The 16,926-nt window shown below is 42.7% G+C and overlaps 1 protein-coding gene across 1 annotated transcript; it reads right to left on the reverse strand.

The window, feature by feature from the left end:
• Positions 1–443: 443 nt before the first annotated feature.
• LOC308280896 (protein NLRC3-like) lies at positions 444–16,349 on the reverse strand. The gene is made up of 11 exons (XM_080755204.1): positions 16,247–16,349; positions 15,703–15,813; positions 13,688–13,798; positions 11,951–12,070; positions 7,558–7,616; positions 5,378–7,247; positions 4,934–5,060; positions 3,845–3,975; positions 3,609–3,761; positions 2,549–2,598; positions 444–1,151 (listed from the first exon to the last, which is right to left on the reverse strand). Exons 1-11 carry the CDS (start codon positions 16,309–16,311, stop codon positions 589–591), a joined length of 3,360 nt encoding a protein of 1,119 aa, XP_080611330.1. The 5' UTR covers positions 16,312–16,349; the 3' UTR covers positions 444–588.
• Between the last annotated feature and the right edge of the window lie 577 nt (positions 16,350–16,926).

Genomic DNA, 16,926 nt, shown 5'->3' on the forward strand with positions numbered 1-16,926 from the left:
TTCCACGTTGCGAGGCGTTGTGAGCTTGTATTTTCACAATATTTGCCTCTTTATGTTATTTGACAATGTGTCCAATGTTTGACCAGTTTATAGTTTGATTACTTTTAAAAGTGCTTTCATTGTCACTCCACTGTCATCTGGTCCCTCCCTCTGGGGGTCCAGACCCACAGGTTGAGAACAAAGCTTTTCATGTCAATCTGAACAGTTTGTTCCAGAGACTCCATTTTTACAAGATTCCTTGTTTGAAAATAGCAGATCTACAAGCTCACAACACACCACAATGTGGCGCGGTGTGACCTTGTAGATCTGCTATTTTCATATAGTCAAGGTATACACTAAATGGTTAAAGTGGTTACACTGATTTTTATGCTCTATACATGAATGTTGCTGGGGGCCCCCTGGAACTCCCTCAAGGACCCCACTTTGAGAACCACTGTATTCATGATCTATAAATCTGTACAATATTCATGTTTAAATGTGTTAGACACACAGAGACCCCCCTCCCCCCATCACTATACTATACACAAACGTTATGATACAACACACTATCTGTCTGTCTGTCCTCACAGCCTGTCTTTCTGTCTGTTCTCACAGCCTGTCTGTCGGTCTGTCCTCACACAGAGACACAGAGGAGTCAGGTTCAAACCCAAAGCCAGCAAAGAGAGGTTCAGTGAATGTGTCCTGGAAGGTGTACAGGTGTGTCAGTGTGTCTGAGGACATTTCATAGAAGGACAGAGTCCCAGCAGGACAGTCCAGATACACTGCTACTCTGTTGGGGCCAGAGGGACGAGCAGGAAGGAAAGTGTGCTTACTATTGTGTGTGATAGCGTATCTGTTACCTTGGTTAGCTGTATCATAACAGTACAGTCTCCATGACATGTTATTCCATCCAAGCCTACAGTCCTCACCCTGTCCTTTCCTACTGATTCCTCTATAAGTTACTGCTATCTCAACCCTTCCACTCATCTCTACCTCCCAGTAACAGCGTCCAGTCAGACCCTCTGTACACAGAACCTGTCTCCAGTAATCAAAACTGTCAGGGTGATCAGGATATGAATGAGGTTGTTCCACCCGAGTCACCTTTCTGTTGTTCTCAGAGAGAGAGAGTTCTCGGTGTGCTGTGTTTGTGTCCAGTGTGAGCCGATGGAAATCTGATGAGAAAACAACACACTAAACTTTAAATACATTATCTCGCTGGATTTTGGCGAACGAGCTTCGATTTCAATAATTGCAATCGAAGGTCAGCCCTATTCAAATCCAAAAGTAGCAGATCTACAAGCTCCAAACACCTCACTACACCAAGTACACTAGGGGGCGCTAACTTAGAAGAAAACACCAAAGTCACAGATGACACAGAAACAGACAGACAGACAGACAGACAGACAGACAGACAGACCTTAACACCCACCCTGCCAAAAAAGACGTTTCTATGATAAAAACGTCTTTTTAACTATGGACCTCCCTGCCAGACGTCTTCTGGACGTCTTTTTTTAAAAAGAAAAAAAAAAATATATATATATATATATTTTTTTTTTCAAAAATAATTTTTGAAAAAAAAAAAGATTTGGACCTCCAACAATGTACTAGGCATGATCGCGATCGCGAACTTGCATGTTTAACCCCCATACCAACCCCATCTTTCAAACATGGCAGCCATGTTTGTTTACATTTGAAGAAAACATAAGGGCTGTTTTCTCCTGAATGCCTGAACGGATTTCCAAGCATGATCTGTGCACGAATGTGTGCACCAGCGTGCACACTATTTTTTTAACCCTTTGTTGGCGAAACGGCAATATAAGAGGTCCCACTTTAAATATGGCACCGACTGAGTTAATGGGTTAACCATTAAGCCTTATTTCAAATATTGTGAAAATAACAGATCTACAAGCTCACATGTTGCTCTGTGGCGTCTTTTGTGCTTGTAGATTGGCTATTCACACTATATTTAAACAGTTCTGTTTTAATGCATTCATTTTTGGGGAAATGTTCTTAATTTCAATAAAGCAATGTGTTGATAAAAAAAGTACTGTGGTTGTAATTTGTTCTTTTTAAGTATTTACTCCAGTAAATACTTTGTCCACCACTGGTTGTCAGGACAGGAAAATGTCCAAACATGGAATAAATTCCTTCTTAAGACATTTCCTGTCTAATGTGATTGCAAAGATGGGCTGTTCCCCCTCTCCCCTCTATGATGTGGTCAGCAACACCACACTTCTGAACACTTTTTATCTGCTGAATAACAGCTAAGCCTGTTGCCTCTTCACACACTGATTGAACTGTGTTTTAAAGGGTCTCTCTAGGGGTCCCCAACCCCAGTTTGGGAACCACTACCCTGGAGGGGGTTGAATTTCAATGTTTTGGATTGTGTTACCAAACACCTGTAAAACACATTGATGAAGGTTTTTTTTTTACAATATCCCCTGAATACAAGGAGGGAGGGGCCAACAGAGTAAGCAGTGTTTAAAATGTAAATGTGACGGACAGAGAGACAGACAGACAGACAGACAGACAGACAGACAGACAGACAGACAGACAGACAGACACTCACATCTTGTAAAGAGTTGAGGTTTAATCCAGTGTTCTCCTCCATGATTCACACTGTAGGAAGTAGAACAACAATGAATCAATGCCTGACTGTCTAGCACACAAGCACACTCTCCACTAGCTGACATAGTTCTGTTCCTTTTGCTATGACACACACACACACACACACACACACACACACACACACACACACACACACACACACACACACACACACACACACACACACACACACACACACACACACACACACACACACACACACACGTAACAATATAGGACTCTATTACTGTATATTAAATCTATGAATAGAACCATGGATCATATAGGATCAAATGATGGTCTGGCACTAATTGTCCCAGAGTAGCCTAAAGACTGAACTGGTAAAAACAGTGTTTTGTTTTAGTGTAACGCTCATCTTCAGCGCACATAAACAATAATGACGGCGGGATCACTTCTTTGCTGGTTTTCTCAGCCTGGATCTACTTTCTCTATTTCTATGTCTAAAAACTGATGCAAACCGAGGGGGAGGAGCAGCCTCTCACTCCATAATGGATGCGCCCAAACTGTTGTTGTGTTTTTTTCACTGCTCCGTGAGCGATGCAGCTGACTTTTACACAAGATCGCGATAGGAAAAATTAGATGGCTATTTTTCTATAAATTCGCAAAGGTAAGCTACTTCGATGGCCGTGAGCAGACTGTAAACAACCTAAAACATGTAAACATGGCGGCAAAATAGCTAAAGATCTGTTCACCTAGAACACGGTGGACAGTTTTTATTTACAGAGTTCTAAACTGACTTTGATTAAGTGAGCCAAGGGACACAACATGAATCACATTCTAAATGCATTTTAAATGTAATGTATTTACATTTGTGGGCCCACATCTAAAGAAGGGATGAAGGATGAGGATTGTTGTGGTGGTCTTGTACAACTAAAGAAAGGATGGATGGTCTTGTACATTGGACGCTATGGGTGAAGCCCCCCTCCCACCTGGCCAGCCAGTTCAACATTGTAAGGGAAACACTGCACTAACCAACATGGACACATTCCAAGTCTACTCACTTCAGAGTCTCCAGTGCAGCAGAGAGCTTCTTCAGACCAGAGCTGCTGAAGTGGCTGAAGTTCAAGTCCAGCTGTTTCAGATGGGAGGGGTTGAAGGTCAGAGCTGAAGCCAGAGAAGAACAGCCTTCCTCTGTGAGCCCACAGCCTGACAACCTGCAGAGAAATCCATATTTAACAAAGTGCTGTTGATGTTCAAGTAGAGATCCACACAGAGAGAAAACACACTATTTATTTACCTCAGGATCTGCAGTCTACACTCTTCACTCTTCAGGAGAGCAGAGAGTTGCTCCACTTGTGATTCCTGCAGGCAGTTGAAACTGATGTCCAATTCTTTCAAATGGGAAAGATTAGATCTGAGAGCTGAGACCAGGATGTCAAATCCTGTCTGTGTGATGTTACAGCCAGCAAGTCTGTAATTAAAGATTATATATCTGGATTGATTATCAGAGTTTTGGAGGAGGGACCAAAGAGATGGAAAGAACAGGCAGGCATGAATAATGTGAAGTAAATCATGGTCATCTTCCAACAGGAAGCTAACTGACAGGAAACAGGAAGCAGCAAGTTAACAACAGATGATCCAGCAAACAGACTGAGAGAGGACAGATGGAGGGACGGACGGACGGACGGACGGACGGACGGACGGACGGACGGACAGACAGACAGACAGACAGGGCAGTTACCAGGTATATCACAGTAGATGGTAATCAAATATAGTTATTAAAAAGGTACACATGATAAATATTACATCTGTTCTTGTAATTATTTATATTATTTTTTAGGTTAATGTTAGGGTTAAGGTTAGGGTTAGGTGGTCGGAATAGCAATGTTTCAGAGTGCCGATGTGTAACCAGTAAATATATGTGATCCATCATGGCTGCTAGAGAATTATCACATCCAGTTACACAATCATTGAGCATCAAACTGGTGTAAACACAGACTGGAAGGTTTGCTGGTTCCCCAGCCCACCAGCACCAGCAGTCTGTTGTCTGTTTCATTTAGTCAATAAGGTTGATTACACCAGTTTGACACTCAATGATTGTGTAAGTGGACGTGATAATTCCCTAGCAGCCATGATGGATCACACATTGTATTTACTGTAGCGTATCATTGTGATGTGATGGCAGAGTGAGGACTAACCAACACCAACTCTGATCGTATCATGATTCCAGTCAGTGTGGGAAACCATGATGTCAACTTAATGCACACTTCTCTTATTATAATCAAACAATAAATAATAAAACAGAACTAATCTAAATAATGCTGGTTAATAAATCTGACCTCAGTATCTCCAGTTCACAATGTGGACTCTTTAATCCAGCAGAGATGAGTTCCATGAATGAATCCTTCACAGCATTATAACTGAGATCCAATTCCCTTAGATGTGAAGGATTAGAGCTGAGAGCTGAAGACACTATTTCATAATCTGGCTCATCGAGGTAACAGCCAACAAGCCTGTAAATGTAGAATATGTAAAATCAGAGATTATCAACACAGATTAGATCAAGTTCATGTTTGAATCACATGGTGAGGGTTGTATACTCAACGCAGCACCAAAGCATTTCAACTTAAACCAGGAGGAACACTAATGTGAACATTTGAACTGTTTGTTGTGTGTGCGTCTTTAATGGTTATTTTATGTTCATAGGAGTTTTGTCATGCTAGGGTCAAGACCACTTGACCTTTGGTGTTGTCAATGTGTTGAGGGCACAAAGTGTGTGATGGTAGATTGATTCTCTACTAATAGGTTTTCTATTCACATGACTACTAACCGAGCCTTTCTGGTGTTCCTCACAGCTGGAACCAGTCTGGATTTCCCCCAGCTGTTTATTGTTCTGTATGTGTCCAGGTCCAACTCATCCAGAACCTCCTCTGACGTCAGCAGCATGTGGGCCAGAGCTGAACACTGGGAGTGAGTCAGTTGTGTCTTTGAGCTGTCCCCTGACACCAGGTACTGTTGGATCTCCTGATGCAGTGAGTGGTCGTTCATCTCCATCAAACAGTGGAAGATATTGATACATCTTTCAGGAGAGAACCTTTGATCATTCATCTTCTTCAGGTTGCCGATGACTCTCCGGATGCTCTCTGGACTGTTATCTGTCTGACTCAGCAGGCCTGCCAATAGATTCTGATTGGACTCAAGTGATAGACCATGAAGGAAGCGGACAAAGAGGTCCAGGTGGCCATTCTTACTCTTCGTGGATTTTTCAAAGGCTCTCTTCAGGAAGTCATCCAAGGAACTGACATCAACTCCCAGGAATGTCTTCAGTACCGTTGCGTTCCTCTGTGTGTAACAGTGGAACAGGTAGACTGCAGCCAGAAACTCCTGGATGCTCAGATGAACAAAGCTGTAGACCTTTCTATCAGATTGAACAGTCTCTTCTTTGAAGATCTCGGTGCACACGCCTGAGTACAGCGAGGCGTCTTTCACATCAAGGCCACACTCTTCCAGATCTTCTTGGTAGAACATGATGCTACCTTTATCCAGATGTTCAAACGCCAGCCTGCCCAGCTTCAGGAGAACCTCCCTGTCCGCTTCCATGAGCTGCTGTTGATTCTCTCTCTGGTGTTGCTTCTTTCTCTGTCTCTTGTTTGGTTTATTTTTCTTGTCTTTATTCTTTACCTTGTGTGTCTCGTCATACTTCAGATTCTTCCTCTTGGTCTGAATGCATAGGAAGTGGCTGTACATTGCAGTCTGGGTCTTGGGCAGCTGATTTTTCTCATCTGTCTTCAACATGTCCTCCAGAACGGTAGCGGTGATCCAACAGAAGACTGGGATGTGACACATGATGTGGAGGCTTTTTGATGTCTTCATGTGTGAGATGATTTTGTTGGCCAGCTTCACATCAGTGAATCTCTTCCTGAAGAACTCTTCCTTCTGGGGGTCTGTGAACCCTCGTACTTCTGTCACCAGGTCAACATATGCAGGAGGGATCAGATTGGCTGCTGCAGGTCTGGTGGTTATCCAGAGGAGGGCTGAGGGGAGCAGATTCCCCTTGATGAGGTTTGTCAACAGCAAGTCTACTGATGATGTCACTGTGACATCAGAAATGATGTCATTATTCTGGAAGACATCAGAATCAATGTCAATGTTCTCAAATTTCAGCGGAAACCTGCTTTCATCCAGACCATCAAAGATGAAGCCAACCTTCCAGACAGCGAGCTGCTCTGCTGTGACCTTCTTTAATTCTGGGTGGAAACGATGGATCAGTGAGAGAAGACTGTGCTGCTCATCTCTGACCAGGTTCAGCTCCCGGAATGAGAAGGGAACCAGGAGAATGACATCTTGATTTTCCAAACCCTTTGCCCAGTCCAGAGTGAACTTACGCACAGAGAAGGTTTTTCCAATGCCAGCGATGCCCTTGGTCAGAACTCTTCTCTTGGGTGTCTCTCTGCCAAGGAGGAGGGGCTTAAAGATGTCACAGCATTTGATTGGTTGGTCATGAAGGGTCCTCTTCTTGGAAGCTCTCTCAAGCTGCCAGACCTCATGTTGGTTATTAACCCCTTCACTCTCTCCCACTGAGATGTAGAGCTCTGTGTAGATGCTGCTGAGGGAGGGCACTTCAGTGACGTATGTCACACGATCAAGACGGTTCAAACCGACCTTATAAACCTTTAAATACTCCTGTGGACTGACACCTGCTATGAGAAGACAATGACAACATGTTAAACATTCAGTTGAATGAATAACTTTACATCTAATATACCATACAAACTATGTCTTAAATACCCTCTGAGAAAATCTACAGTTCGTCAAAAAAGAGTGGAAAAACAGCCTAATAAAGAACATTGGATCATTTGTTTTTGTCTAAATGTATAAGTTAATCACCAGTATTTGGACATTAATACAGGAATACAATGTGGACATTTAGTCTGATGATGTTTTCTCCAATTAAAACGTTTCATTAATTGATAGGAAATGTTAATTAGTGTAAAATGTGTCCAGTCTTACTTTGTTCACTTGTGGTTTGACTGGATGTCTTCTGTTCAGGTGTGGTTCTGAGTCTCCCTCTGAGGAGATGAAGACAATAGATAATAGATAGTTAAATATATCAACTTATATTATTTAATTAACTGCTTAAGACCTGTATACTTTGTCGTACAATGATTAGTGTCGATATACAAGCTCAGGAAGGGCTGTTATGCCATGTGTCGTGAGCTTGTAGATCTGCTCTTTTCGCCATGTTTTTTTTTTAAAGATATTATATAGATGAACATGAATTACTTGACCTGGCCTGCATAACACACAGCCCAGTTGTAAATACAGGTTCTTATATCACTGTAGAAAGAACGTAAACAAACTGATCCGCCATTTTAAAACCGTGCATTTCCAGAACATGGATATGATTGTGGCTTCCGGGCGGGGCTCTTCAAAATAAAGCACAAGTCAATGGTGGCACTCTATAGCCAAATAACCAAAATAATGGCCTCCAATGCGTTAAATGGGGCGTGGATGATCTATATGCTCTCATGACTTTCAGGAGAAAATTAGTTGCACCTGTGATACACACACATCAGGGCATCTGTTTTTTATTCGCCCTTGTGTAGCGAACATTTGCGGGTGAACTCCTCTCTCTCTCTCTGTATCAAAGCAAGCTCACTCTATCCTACTTAAATAGAGAGAGAAAGCATGGTCACAGGACCTTCCCTTTGCATTGAGGCCGAGGGGAACAGTGTTTCTTTCTCCTTTTCCGTGTGTCTGTGTGGCTGCTTGGAAAAAGTACTCGAATGTCTTACTGGTAAAAGCATGGTTTATGTACCGTATTGGCCCGAATATAATACGATATTTTATTCTAATAAACATATCCTCAAAATAGAGAGTCGTACTATAATGGGGCGTTAGACTTTTCACCGGGGAGATACGTTATGTATGCCGCGTCCAGATTTCGCTGCGCAGTTTGTAGACAGTGTACGGTAAATCACCGTAACAGCTTGCTTGGGCGATTTACCGTACACTGTCTACAAACTGCGCAGCGAAATTTGGACGCGGCTCATGACATTTCACGTTCCGTTTGGCAAGTCGGATGGCTTTGGCATTAAACTTACCGAGGCGCGTGCGTGTGCGTTGTCCTCGCGAACATCGGCGTGGATGGCGGCCGCACATGAGATCTTTAGCGTGGAAGTTTAATCCAAACAGTAAATGAAGCGAAGCCCAATGAAGCTAATGCTGCCTGCCTAGTAGTGGTTCCTGTTTACCGTCGCATCTGAATGACGAAACGAGCCGCTGAGCTTGATGGGAAATGTAGTGTTTTTTATTCCCCAGCAGTATGCTGTGTGGACTGTATTCTATTCTGATACACATTATGAGGAGCTGATTTTCAGTATGAATTGGTTAATGCAATACAATACAGCAGAATGTTATCTCTGTATGAGCTTTTCTATGATGATTTTCCAATAAAAACGTTTTTCTTTATAAATAACCTAATATATAATATATAATATTTATATTTTTTTCCAAAAATGATATTTGAAAAATAGGGGTCGTCTTATAATCAGAGTTGTACTATATTCGGGCTAATACGGTATGTTTTATTGTGGGCTAATTTATATCTGCAAAAAGACTAATGTTTTAAAATAAATCGCTGGGTATTAAATACAATAGGATCCGAAATGTAGTGGAATAGAAGGATTCAAGTACTGGAAATTGAACTCAAGTACAAATACCTACAAGTACAGGCTACTGAAGTAAATGTACTTTTAGTTACTTTACACCACTGCTGCTGCTGCGAGCTGCCTGTCTGGGGGAACGGTCTCCTCTCTCCTCTCTCTCTCCTTTCTCCTGTGGCGCCACAGGCAGATATCACCCCCTCGTTTTTAGGCAAATTATGCGAATATTATACACATATTCACAGCGCTTTTTGGTGTGTATGGAAAAAGGCGAATCGCAAATACTTTGCCTTTTTGGTTCGCTTATTCACAACGCTTTGCCGGTGTGTAGGGACCTTTACAGCTGGGTGTTGCAGACGCTGGTCTGTGGTAAATCATAAACATGTTTCTATAATTATCTCGTCAATAAAAAGATTAGTTTTTCCAACATGCTTTATTGTTATTCCTCATTATAATACATGTATAATAAATATGACATTAATGGGTTCTGGTTCAACATTGCTGTGACAAGAAAAAAACATCAAACTAGAAAGGGATGCTCCACAGAGAGCAAACCTCCACCAGGCAGTGTTTCCTACACACTCTGTCTTCCACTGTTTACTATCTATTATTGGTATGGTTGGTACTAGCTCTGGTCCATCGCTTTCACCTCCCGCATTGCTCCCGGTGAAGCTCTGACAGACCCGTCGGGAAACGCATGGACTCGAGATTGTCGGCCCCGCCGAGCGCTCAATACTAGTGAAAATAAACAAAACCGTTTCACTACTCACCAAACCAAAGGTCGTTTTGCGCTGTTGAAAGTCTATTCTCCGCGGTGGTGAACCCCTCAGCACCCCACCTACTCTGTAAAATACATTATTTTTGTCAAGAAAAAAAACGCACCCACCTCGAGCCACCTAGCGGCCACCGCAGATACAATGGTTCACAACCCGGAAATAAGCGGCGGTCGAGTTGGATGCACTTTATTTCATGACAAAAATAATGTATTTTACAGAGTAGGTGGGGTGCTGAGGGGTTCACCACCGCGGAGAATAGACTTTCAACAGCGCAAAACGACCTTTGGTTTGGTGAGTAGTGAAACGGTTTTGTTTATTTTCACTAGTATTGAGCGCTCGGCGGGGCCGATAATCTCGAGTCCATGCGTTTCCCGACGGGTCTGTCAGAGCTTCACCGGGAGCAATGCGGGAGGTGAAAGCGATGGACCAGAGCTAGGTTGGTACCAACATTCTGTTTAAAGTAAGAACCAAGTAGCAGGTTCCCATATAAAAATACGTCATGTGTTCCTAGACACACTAATAACTGTTCTTTCTTCTTAATGGTTACTAGACACATAATCATCAGTGTTGACATAATTTGACTTGGTATAACATCACCAATTAGGTAGAACACAGTCAATACTGTACTCTACTGTATATTTATGAATCAAATATGGAAGAATGTAATTCCAAAATACTAGTAAGACACCTTAGGGCGACATGCGACCTCGCCCTAGCGAGGTCGTGCCAATTCTTGGCCATCTGGGCAGTCATGTATATCGGACCATTTACCCATGTATGGAGACCCCTGCATGATAGTCAACAATGTTATGTCAAAATATATAATACATGGAGATCCCTATCTGAACCAGCCACACAGATATGGGCCATGCCTTTGCCATCTGGCCAGTGATATATATCAATGAGATCAGGGATCTTCATATATGGGCATAACCTATATGGACTTTTACATACAGTAGGTGATGTCACCTGTGATATCACCTGTGATGTCACAGTGACAAGGGAACCGACCCATAGACTGTAAAAATGTGTACTGACTGACTGACTGACACAGTATGGATATCCAGGGTTTGATCTTTGATGAGGTGATGTCACGTGACATCACTTCCTGTACTGACTGAAGGACTGACGGACAAGCTATCCGCTATCCTTTGGTCGTAATTAAGAGCCAGACCACGATGTCCGTTCAGTAGAGTTTGATAACAACTAAATGATGTGTTTTACAGGTCACCAGCACTTTCGCCTATAACATATTCGCCTACACGCATTTGGTCCTTTCGCCTGGCATTTTCGCCTTGGAGGAGAGTCTTTTCACCTACCTGTCTGAGCCATTTCGCCTACCCTCAATTCTGCTGTCAGACTTTATCTCTTTGTCATTTAAATATTATAGTGACTGTGACAGTGGTGTCAAGTGAATCTAACACTTTATTTGACATTTATTATTTACATCAAATTTTATTCCTAAAAAAATGGCAAAATAGTTTTTTATGCCTGTTGACAGGCAAGGTTGATTCTATAGGCTATTTAGGTGTAGCATATATCTTATATAGACCTATATAGGCTAATAGCCTACATATATATTTTGTATAGCCTAATGTTAAAACAATATAGGCCTACAATACTGTTCATTTTACAATACTGTTCAATACTGCACCAAAGAATGTATAGTATCGGGACATGGATTAATTAATTATTTGGGCGCACCTGATTCCAATAGCTCTGTATAAATATGTGATTACTATGAAGTGCATAGGATAGCCGTGTGTAGGGTTGACATGTAACACCACTGTCACAGTCACTATAATATTTAAATGACAAAGAGATAATATGAAAACATGGACAGTCTGACAGCAGAATTGAGGGTAGGCGAAATGGCTCAGGTAGGTGAAAAGACTCTCCTCCAAGGCGAAAATGCCAGGCGAAAGGACCAAATGCGTGTATGCCTGACACCGTTTTACAGACCTCAGTAGTAGATCAGTAGAGTGGTGTCCATCTTTGAAGCCAATAGGTTTATCCATGGAGCGGTCACTCTTCATGGAGACACCGCTGGGTACAGGAGACCCTGCTCTCTGCTGATGGACCCTGACAGAAAGACAGGATGAATGAAGGTTTTTTCACAGTTGTAAAGACATGGGCACATCGACCTCTAGTGGTTAAATGGTGATCTGCATCTTTGTTTTTCTTTTAGATTGAACTATAGTCATCAATCTATCAATCAAAAGGCACATTTACCACATGCTCTATTGAAGCCAACAAGTATAGAATGGAGCATAACACACACTTACAACTTACTTGATTGGAAAGAGGAGGAGGAGATCTTTATTCTCATTAGGAAAAAAATAAAATGTTCGTTCCATTTTGGGGGCTGGGCGGCCAACAAAGTAAATCATCACTGTCGGGCAGAAATCTCGAATCTCCAAGTTTCAAATTTGTAAAATTTTTCGCAAAGCAAAGCCCTGCTTCATCATACAAGGCTGTCGCACAAAAGTAGTGAAAACAGCAGGCGTTGTGTGCTTGTAGATCGGCTCTTTTCACTAGTTTAAATCATTTTTAAAATGGTTTTGGATACAAGATGTCCACCCGACAATGACGAAATATAACTCATGTAATTGGCCCACTGGCTTGTCACTTGTCTGAAATGGCAAATCTTTGAGTAGCAGCAGCGCTATAGAGAGAGAGATCTCTCTCTATAGCGCGCAATGAGGGCCTCTACAACTCTTTTTCCCGGGCTGAATCAGGGGCCCAGCACGTCCCTGCATAATGTGCATGTGCTGCATGCATGGAGCCACCGAAAACCAGTAAGACTCCTTAAATCGTGAGATAAGTAACCGTCAGGTCGCATACACAAACTTTGGAAGGCAATGGTAGCCAATCAGGAGGGAATATGGGAAATGGGACAGATCCATGTTGATGACATGACTTTAGAGATACTGTGTACCGCTTTGCGTGATTTTAGGGCAAAATCTGTTGGAGCAGTGTCCAAAAATGTGTTTTGCAAGAATCGGCCAGATGGTGGCGCTAGATGGGACAGATGCATTTTGATGACATTACTGTAGAGATACTGTGTACCGGTTTGTGTGATTTTAGTGCAAAATCTGTAGGAGCAGTGTCCAAAAATGAGAGAATCTGCCACATGGTGGCACTAGAAGAGTGCCATGTGAGAAATGAGGGGTTGAGGTTTGGCAGCCAAGGAGTGTGTGTGCAAAGTTTGCCATGGATCGGGATAACGGTGGCAGAGATATGAGTAGGGGAAAAGTGTGGCGTGTGACGTGACTGACAGACAGACAGCCAGGTGGAGGTTTTGATAGTATACCTGACGGTCGCAATCACGTAAATACAATATAGGAAAAAGCCATGGTTTTTGATTGATAGATTGACAGAAGTATTAATTAAAAGGTTGCATAGGGAAAGGTAGAGTTTCATGACAGGCCAGAACTACAGAATATCCAAGGGCAGGGATTATGTTTTCACTCATGTGAGTCTGTCTGTGAACATATCATGCGGGACGCTATTGGACCCATCGCTGTGAAACTTTGCACACACTCCCAGTCGGCCAGGGAAGAAAGTCTACCCTAAATGATTCAAATCAGCTCCTTCATTTTGGTCTATAGAATGCTTTAACTGTACGTTTAATCAAACAGATGTAATGTGTCATGTTATAGTGCTATAGTATAAAGTATAATAGGAGGATTGACATACTGTGTGTCTGGAGGTCCAGGTTCACTAAAGTACGGGGGATGATGTTTAGACCAGTCACTCTTCATAGACACACAGCTGGCTGTTGGAGACTCTGCTCTGTGGTCAACACTTCTGGAATCACAATAAATGTTTATACAGTTATTATGTGAATGAAAGGTTATAGTTTGTTGAAGATTCTTTAGTGTACAAGAGAGTAAACTTGATTTCAACAGGACAAACAGCTAATAAATGGCAGTAGAATGAATAACACTAGAAAAATCAGAAGGAGCAAGGGTGCCATGGCATTGGTCCGAAGGTTCATTAGTCCGAAGGTTTTGTTAAGAACACTATGCCTAAATCTAACCCTAACCTCAGTAACCCTAACTAAATTCAGACTAATGAACCTTCAGACTTATGGGCAGTCCCCGGAGCAAGTGCATTCTCCAGCACCGGCATCAGACGCCTGGGGCAAGACTTAGCTGGGAAGAAGAGAAGCTCTGTCTTGTCTGGGTTCAACTTGAGGTGGTGGGCTGACATCCTCTGTGAGATGTCGGCCAGACATGCCATTTTTCTCTCCCTCTGCTAACCTGGCCAGAGCCCTGAACTGAGCTCATGCTTCCTTCAGTGCATGAGGAGTGAGCAGGCTGCTTCTTTTCACCTAACAGGGGGGAGCTTCCCCGGTTGGACGTAGCGCGCGGAAGGAACACGTTATTCCAACCATTTCCTTTCCCCTCCATCAGGCGCTCCGGCTGGCCACTGGGAGGCAGTATAGAGACCAGGATTACTGCATGATTTTTTTTGTGAGGGTACCTAGCCTAGGGGACACGGGGAGAACATGCACCTAGGGGTGCCTAGGGTGTGGGCGCTGATGACGCAGAGGACAGAACACGCCCCTCTCCTCTCCTTTGCATGGCTGCAGCACCAGACTATATCCACGCAGTGTGATGTTGTCTGGCTATGCCAGGCTAGATATAATAGGGCTCAAGTGGTGAAACTGGACACTTCTTTTGGGCTTGTGTAGCAGACTCACTGCCTCAGCATGACGGCCTCACAAGTCTAGTATCGTCCTCTATCTACAGAGATATCCCTTTGGATCAATGGTTAAGATATTGGACTTTCACGCGGGCAGTGGCGTCACTTCAGGAAAAGCTAGGGTATGGCGAAAAATCTTGTTTTGTCTGTTTTTCCCCCGGGTTTCTACGGTTTCTTGGGTGGATATGGCAACCCGGAACGCAACATCTGCCCCTGGAACGGTTGTTCAAGTGCAGCTAAACTTGGCATGTTAGTAAACGTGCCACAATTAACAACAATGCATTGCACCTGTGCAGCTGACCTGCGGAACCTGGGAATATACAATTGTTTCAAGATGGGGAGAATAAAAGTGTAGAGAATATAATTATAATACCTTGTTAAGGTGAACATTTTGTAAAAAATGTTGCATTTTTATAGTTATTTTACTGTAATTTAACAACATAATTACCAGTACAGACAGACATTGAGACATGCATGGATTTATACTTAAAAGTAACTTTTATTTTCCCCCCTGGACCCAGTGTATGGCAGCTGCATACCCCGCCATACCCAATTGACGCCCTGCACGCGGGAGACCTGGGTAGAATCCTGGGCGTTACAGCTGGTGGAGGTTTTTCATTGTAAGTGAAAATCACGTGAATACAATATAGGAAAAAGCCATGGTTTTTGATTGATAGATTGACAGAAGTATTAATTAAAAGGTTGCATAGGGAAAGGTAGAGTTTCATGACAGGCCAGAACTACAGAATATCCAAGGGCAGGGATTATGTTTTCATTCATGTGAGTCTGTCTGTGAACATATCATGCGGGACGCTATTGGACCCATCGCTGTGAAACTTTGCACACACTCCCAGTCGGCCAGGGAAGAAAGTCTACCCTAAATGATTCAAATCAGCTCCTTCATTTTGGTCTATAGAATGCTTTAACTGTACGTTTAATCAAACAGATGTAATGTGTCATGTTATAGTGCTATAGTATAAAGTATAATAGGAGGATTGACATACTGTGTGTCTGGAGGTCCAGGTTCATTAAAGTATGGAGGATGATGTTTAGACCAGTCACTCTTCATAGACACACAGCTGGCTGTTGGAGACTCTGCTCTGTGGTCAACACTTCTGGAATCACAATACATGTTTATACAGTTATCATGTGAATAAAAAAATCAGTTTACATGTCACACTTTTGCCTTACTCATATCTCCGCCACTGTTGCTCCGATCCATGCCAAACTTTGCACACACACTCCTTGGCTGCCAAACCACAACCTCATATTTCTCACATGGCCCTCTTCTAGCGCCACCATGAAGTAGATTCTTGCAAAACACATTTTTGGACACTGCTCCTACAAATGTTGCCCTAAAATCACGCAAATCGGTATGCAGTATGTCTAGACTCATCTCATCAACATGGATCTGTCCCATTTAGCGCCACCATCAGGCCGATTTTTACATGCGACCTGGCGGTCGCTTATCTCCCGATTAGGGAGTCTTACTGGAATGTACCGGTAATGTGTTATATAGTATAAAGTATATTAGGAGGATTGACATACTGTGTGTCAGGGGGTCCAGGTTCATTAAATTCTGGAGGATGATGTTTAGACCAGTCACTCTTCATAGACACACAGCTGGCTGTTGGAGACTCTGCTCTGTGGTCAACACTTCTGGAATCACAATACATGTTTACATAGTTATTGTGTGAATAAAAATGTCAGTTTACAGGTCCTTTGCGTTTCTTTCCGTTTGCTGCATGATTAAAACGCATTGAATTTGGTGTGCAAGGCTGTGTGATTGTTGTATAGTGTTATAGTATCTATATGTTATGTGTTATATACCATATTGGCCCGAATATAGGACGACATTTTATTCTAGAAAACATATACTCAAAATATGGGGTCGTACTATAATCGGGGACTAGCCATTACACAACCACGCCGGCAGATGGTGCCGGTACCGAAGTAACCAGTAAGCGAGTGAAGCAACACCAGCCAGTGTGTGTTCATAAAGTCACATCATTTTTTTTGCCAAAAGATAGGGAAACAATACTTAAGTGTTAGATCAGTCTCATGTTAAGAACCATATTCAATCAATACACATGTTTATTTTCATCCAGATTTAGCTGCTATGTGGGTGAACATCACATCAAAACCGCTAGCATAGCAACCTACAGTCAGCTAAACAGCCGAGTGGTGCCTGGAGAATAGGGGGCGCTTGTTGCCTTTACAAGCCCCGC

Source organism: Nannobrachium achirus, assembly GCF_963921795.1.
Source record: "Nannobrachium achirus genome assembly, contig: SCAFFOLD_293, whole genome shotgun sequence".
In the NCBI taxonomy this organism is placed as follows: Eukaryota; Metazoa; Chordata; class Actinopteri; order Myctophiformes; family Myctophidae; genus Nannobrachium; species Nannobrachium achirus.

What these genes read in the sequence shown, in the direction of transcription:
- LOC308280896 (XM_080755204.1), bottom strand. Translation starts at nt 16,311, where the DNA reads ATGAAGAGTGACTGGTCTAAACATCATCCTCCAGAATTTAATGAACCT. An exon ending in TCTACTGATCTACTACTGAG is followed by an intron (nt 7,617 to 11,950) that starts GTCTGTAAAACG and finishes TCATCTCCTCAG; the next exon opens with AGGGAGACTCAGAACCACAC. An exon ending in TCAAACCACAAGTGAACAAA is followed by an intron (nt 7,248 to 7,557) that starts GTAAGACTGGAC and finishes GTCTTCTCATAG; the next exon opens with CAGGTGTCAGTCCACAGGAG.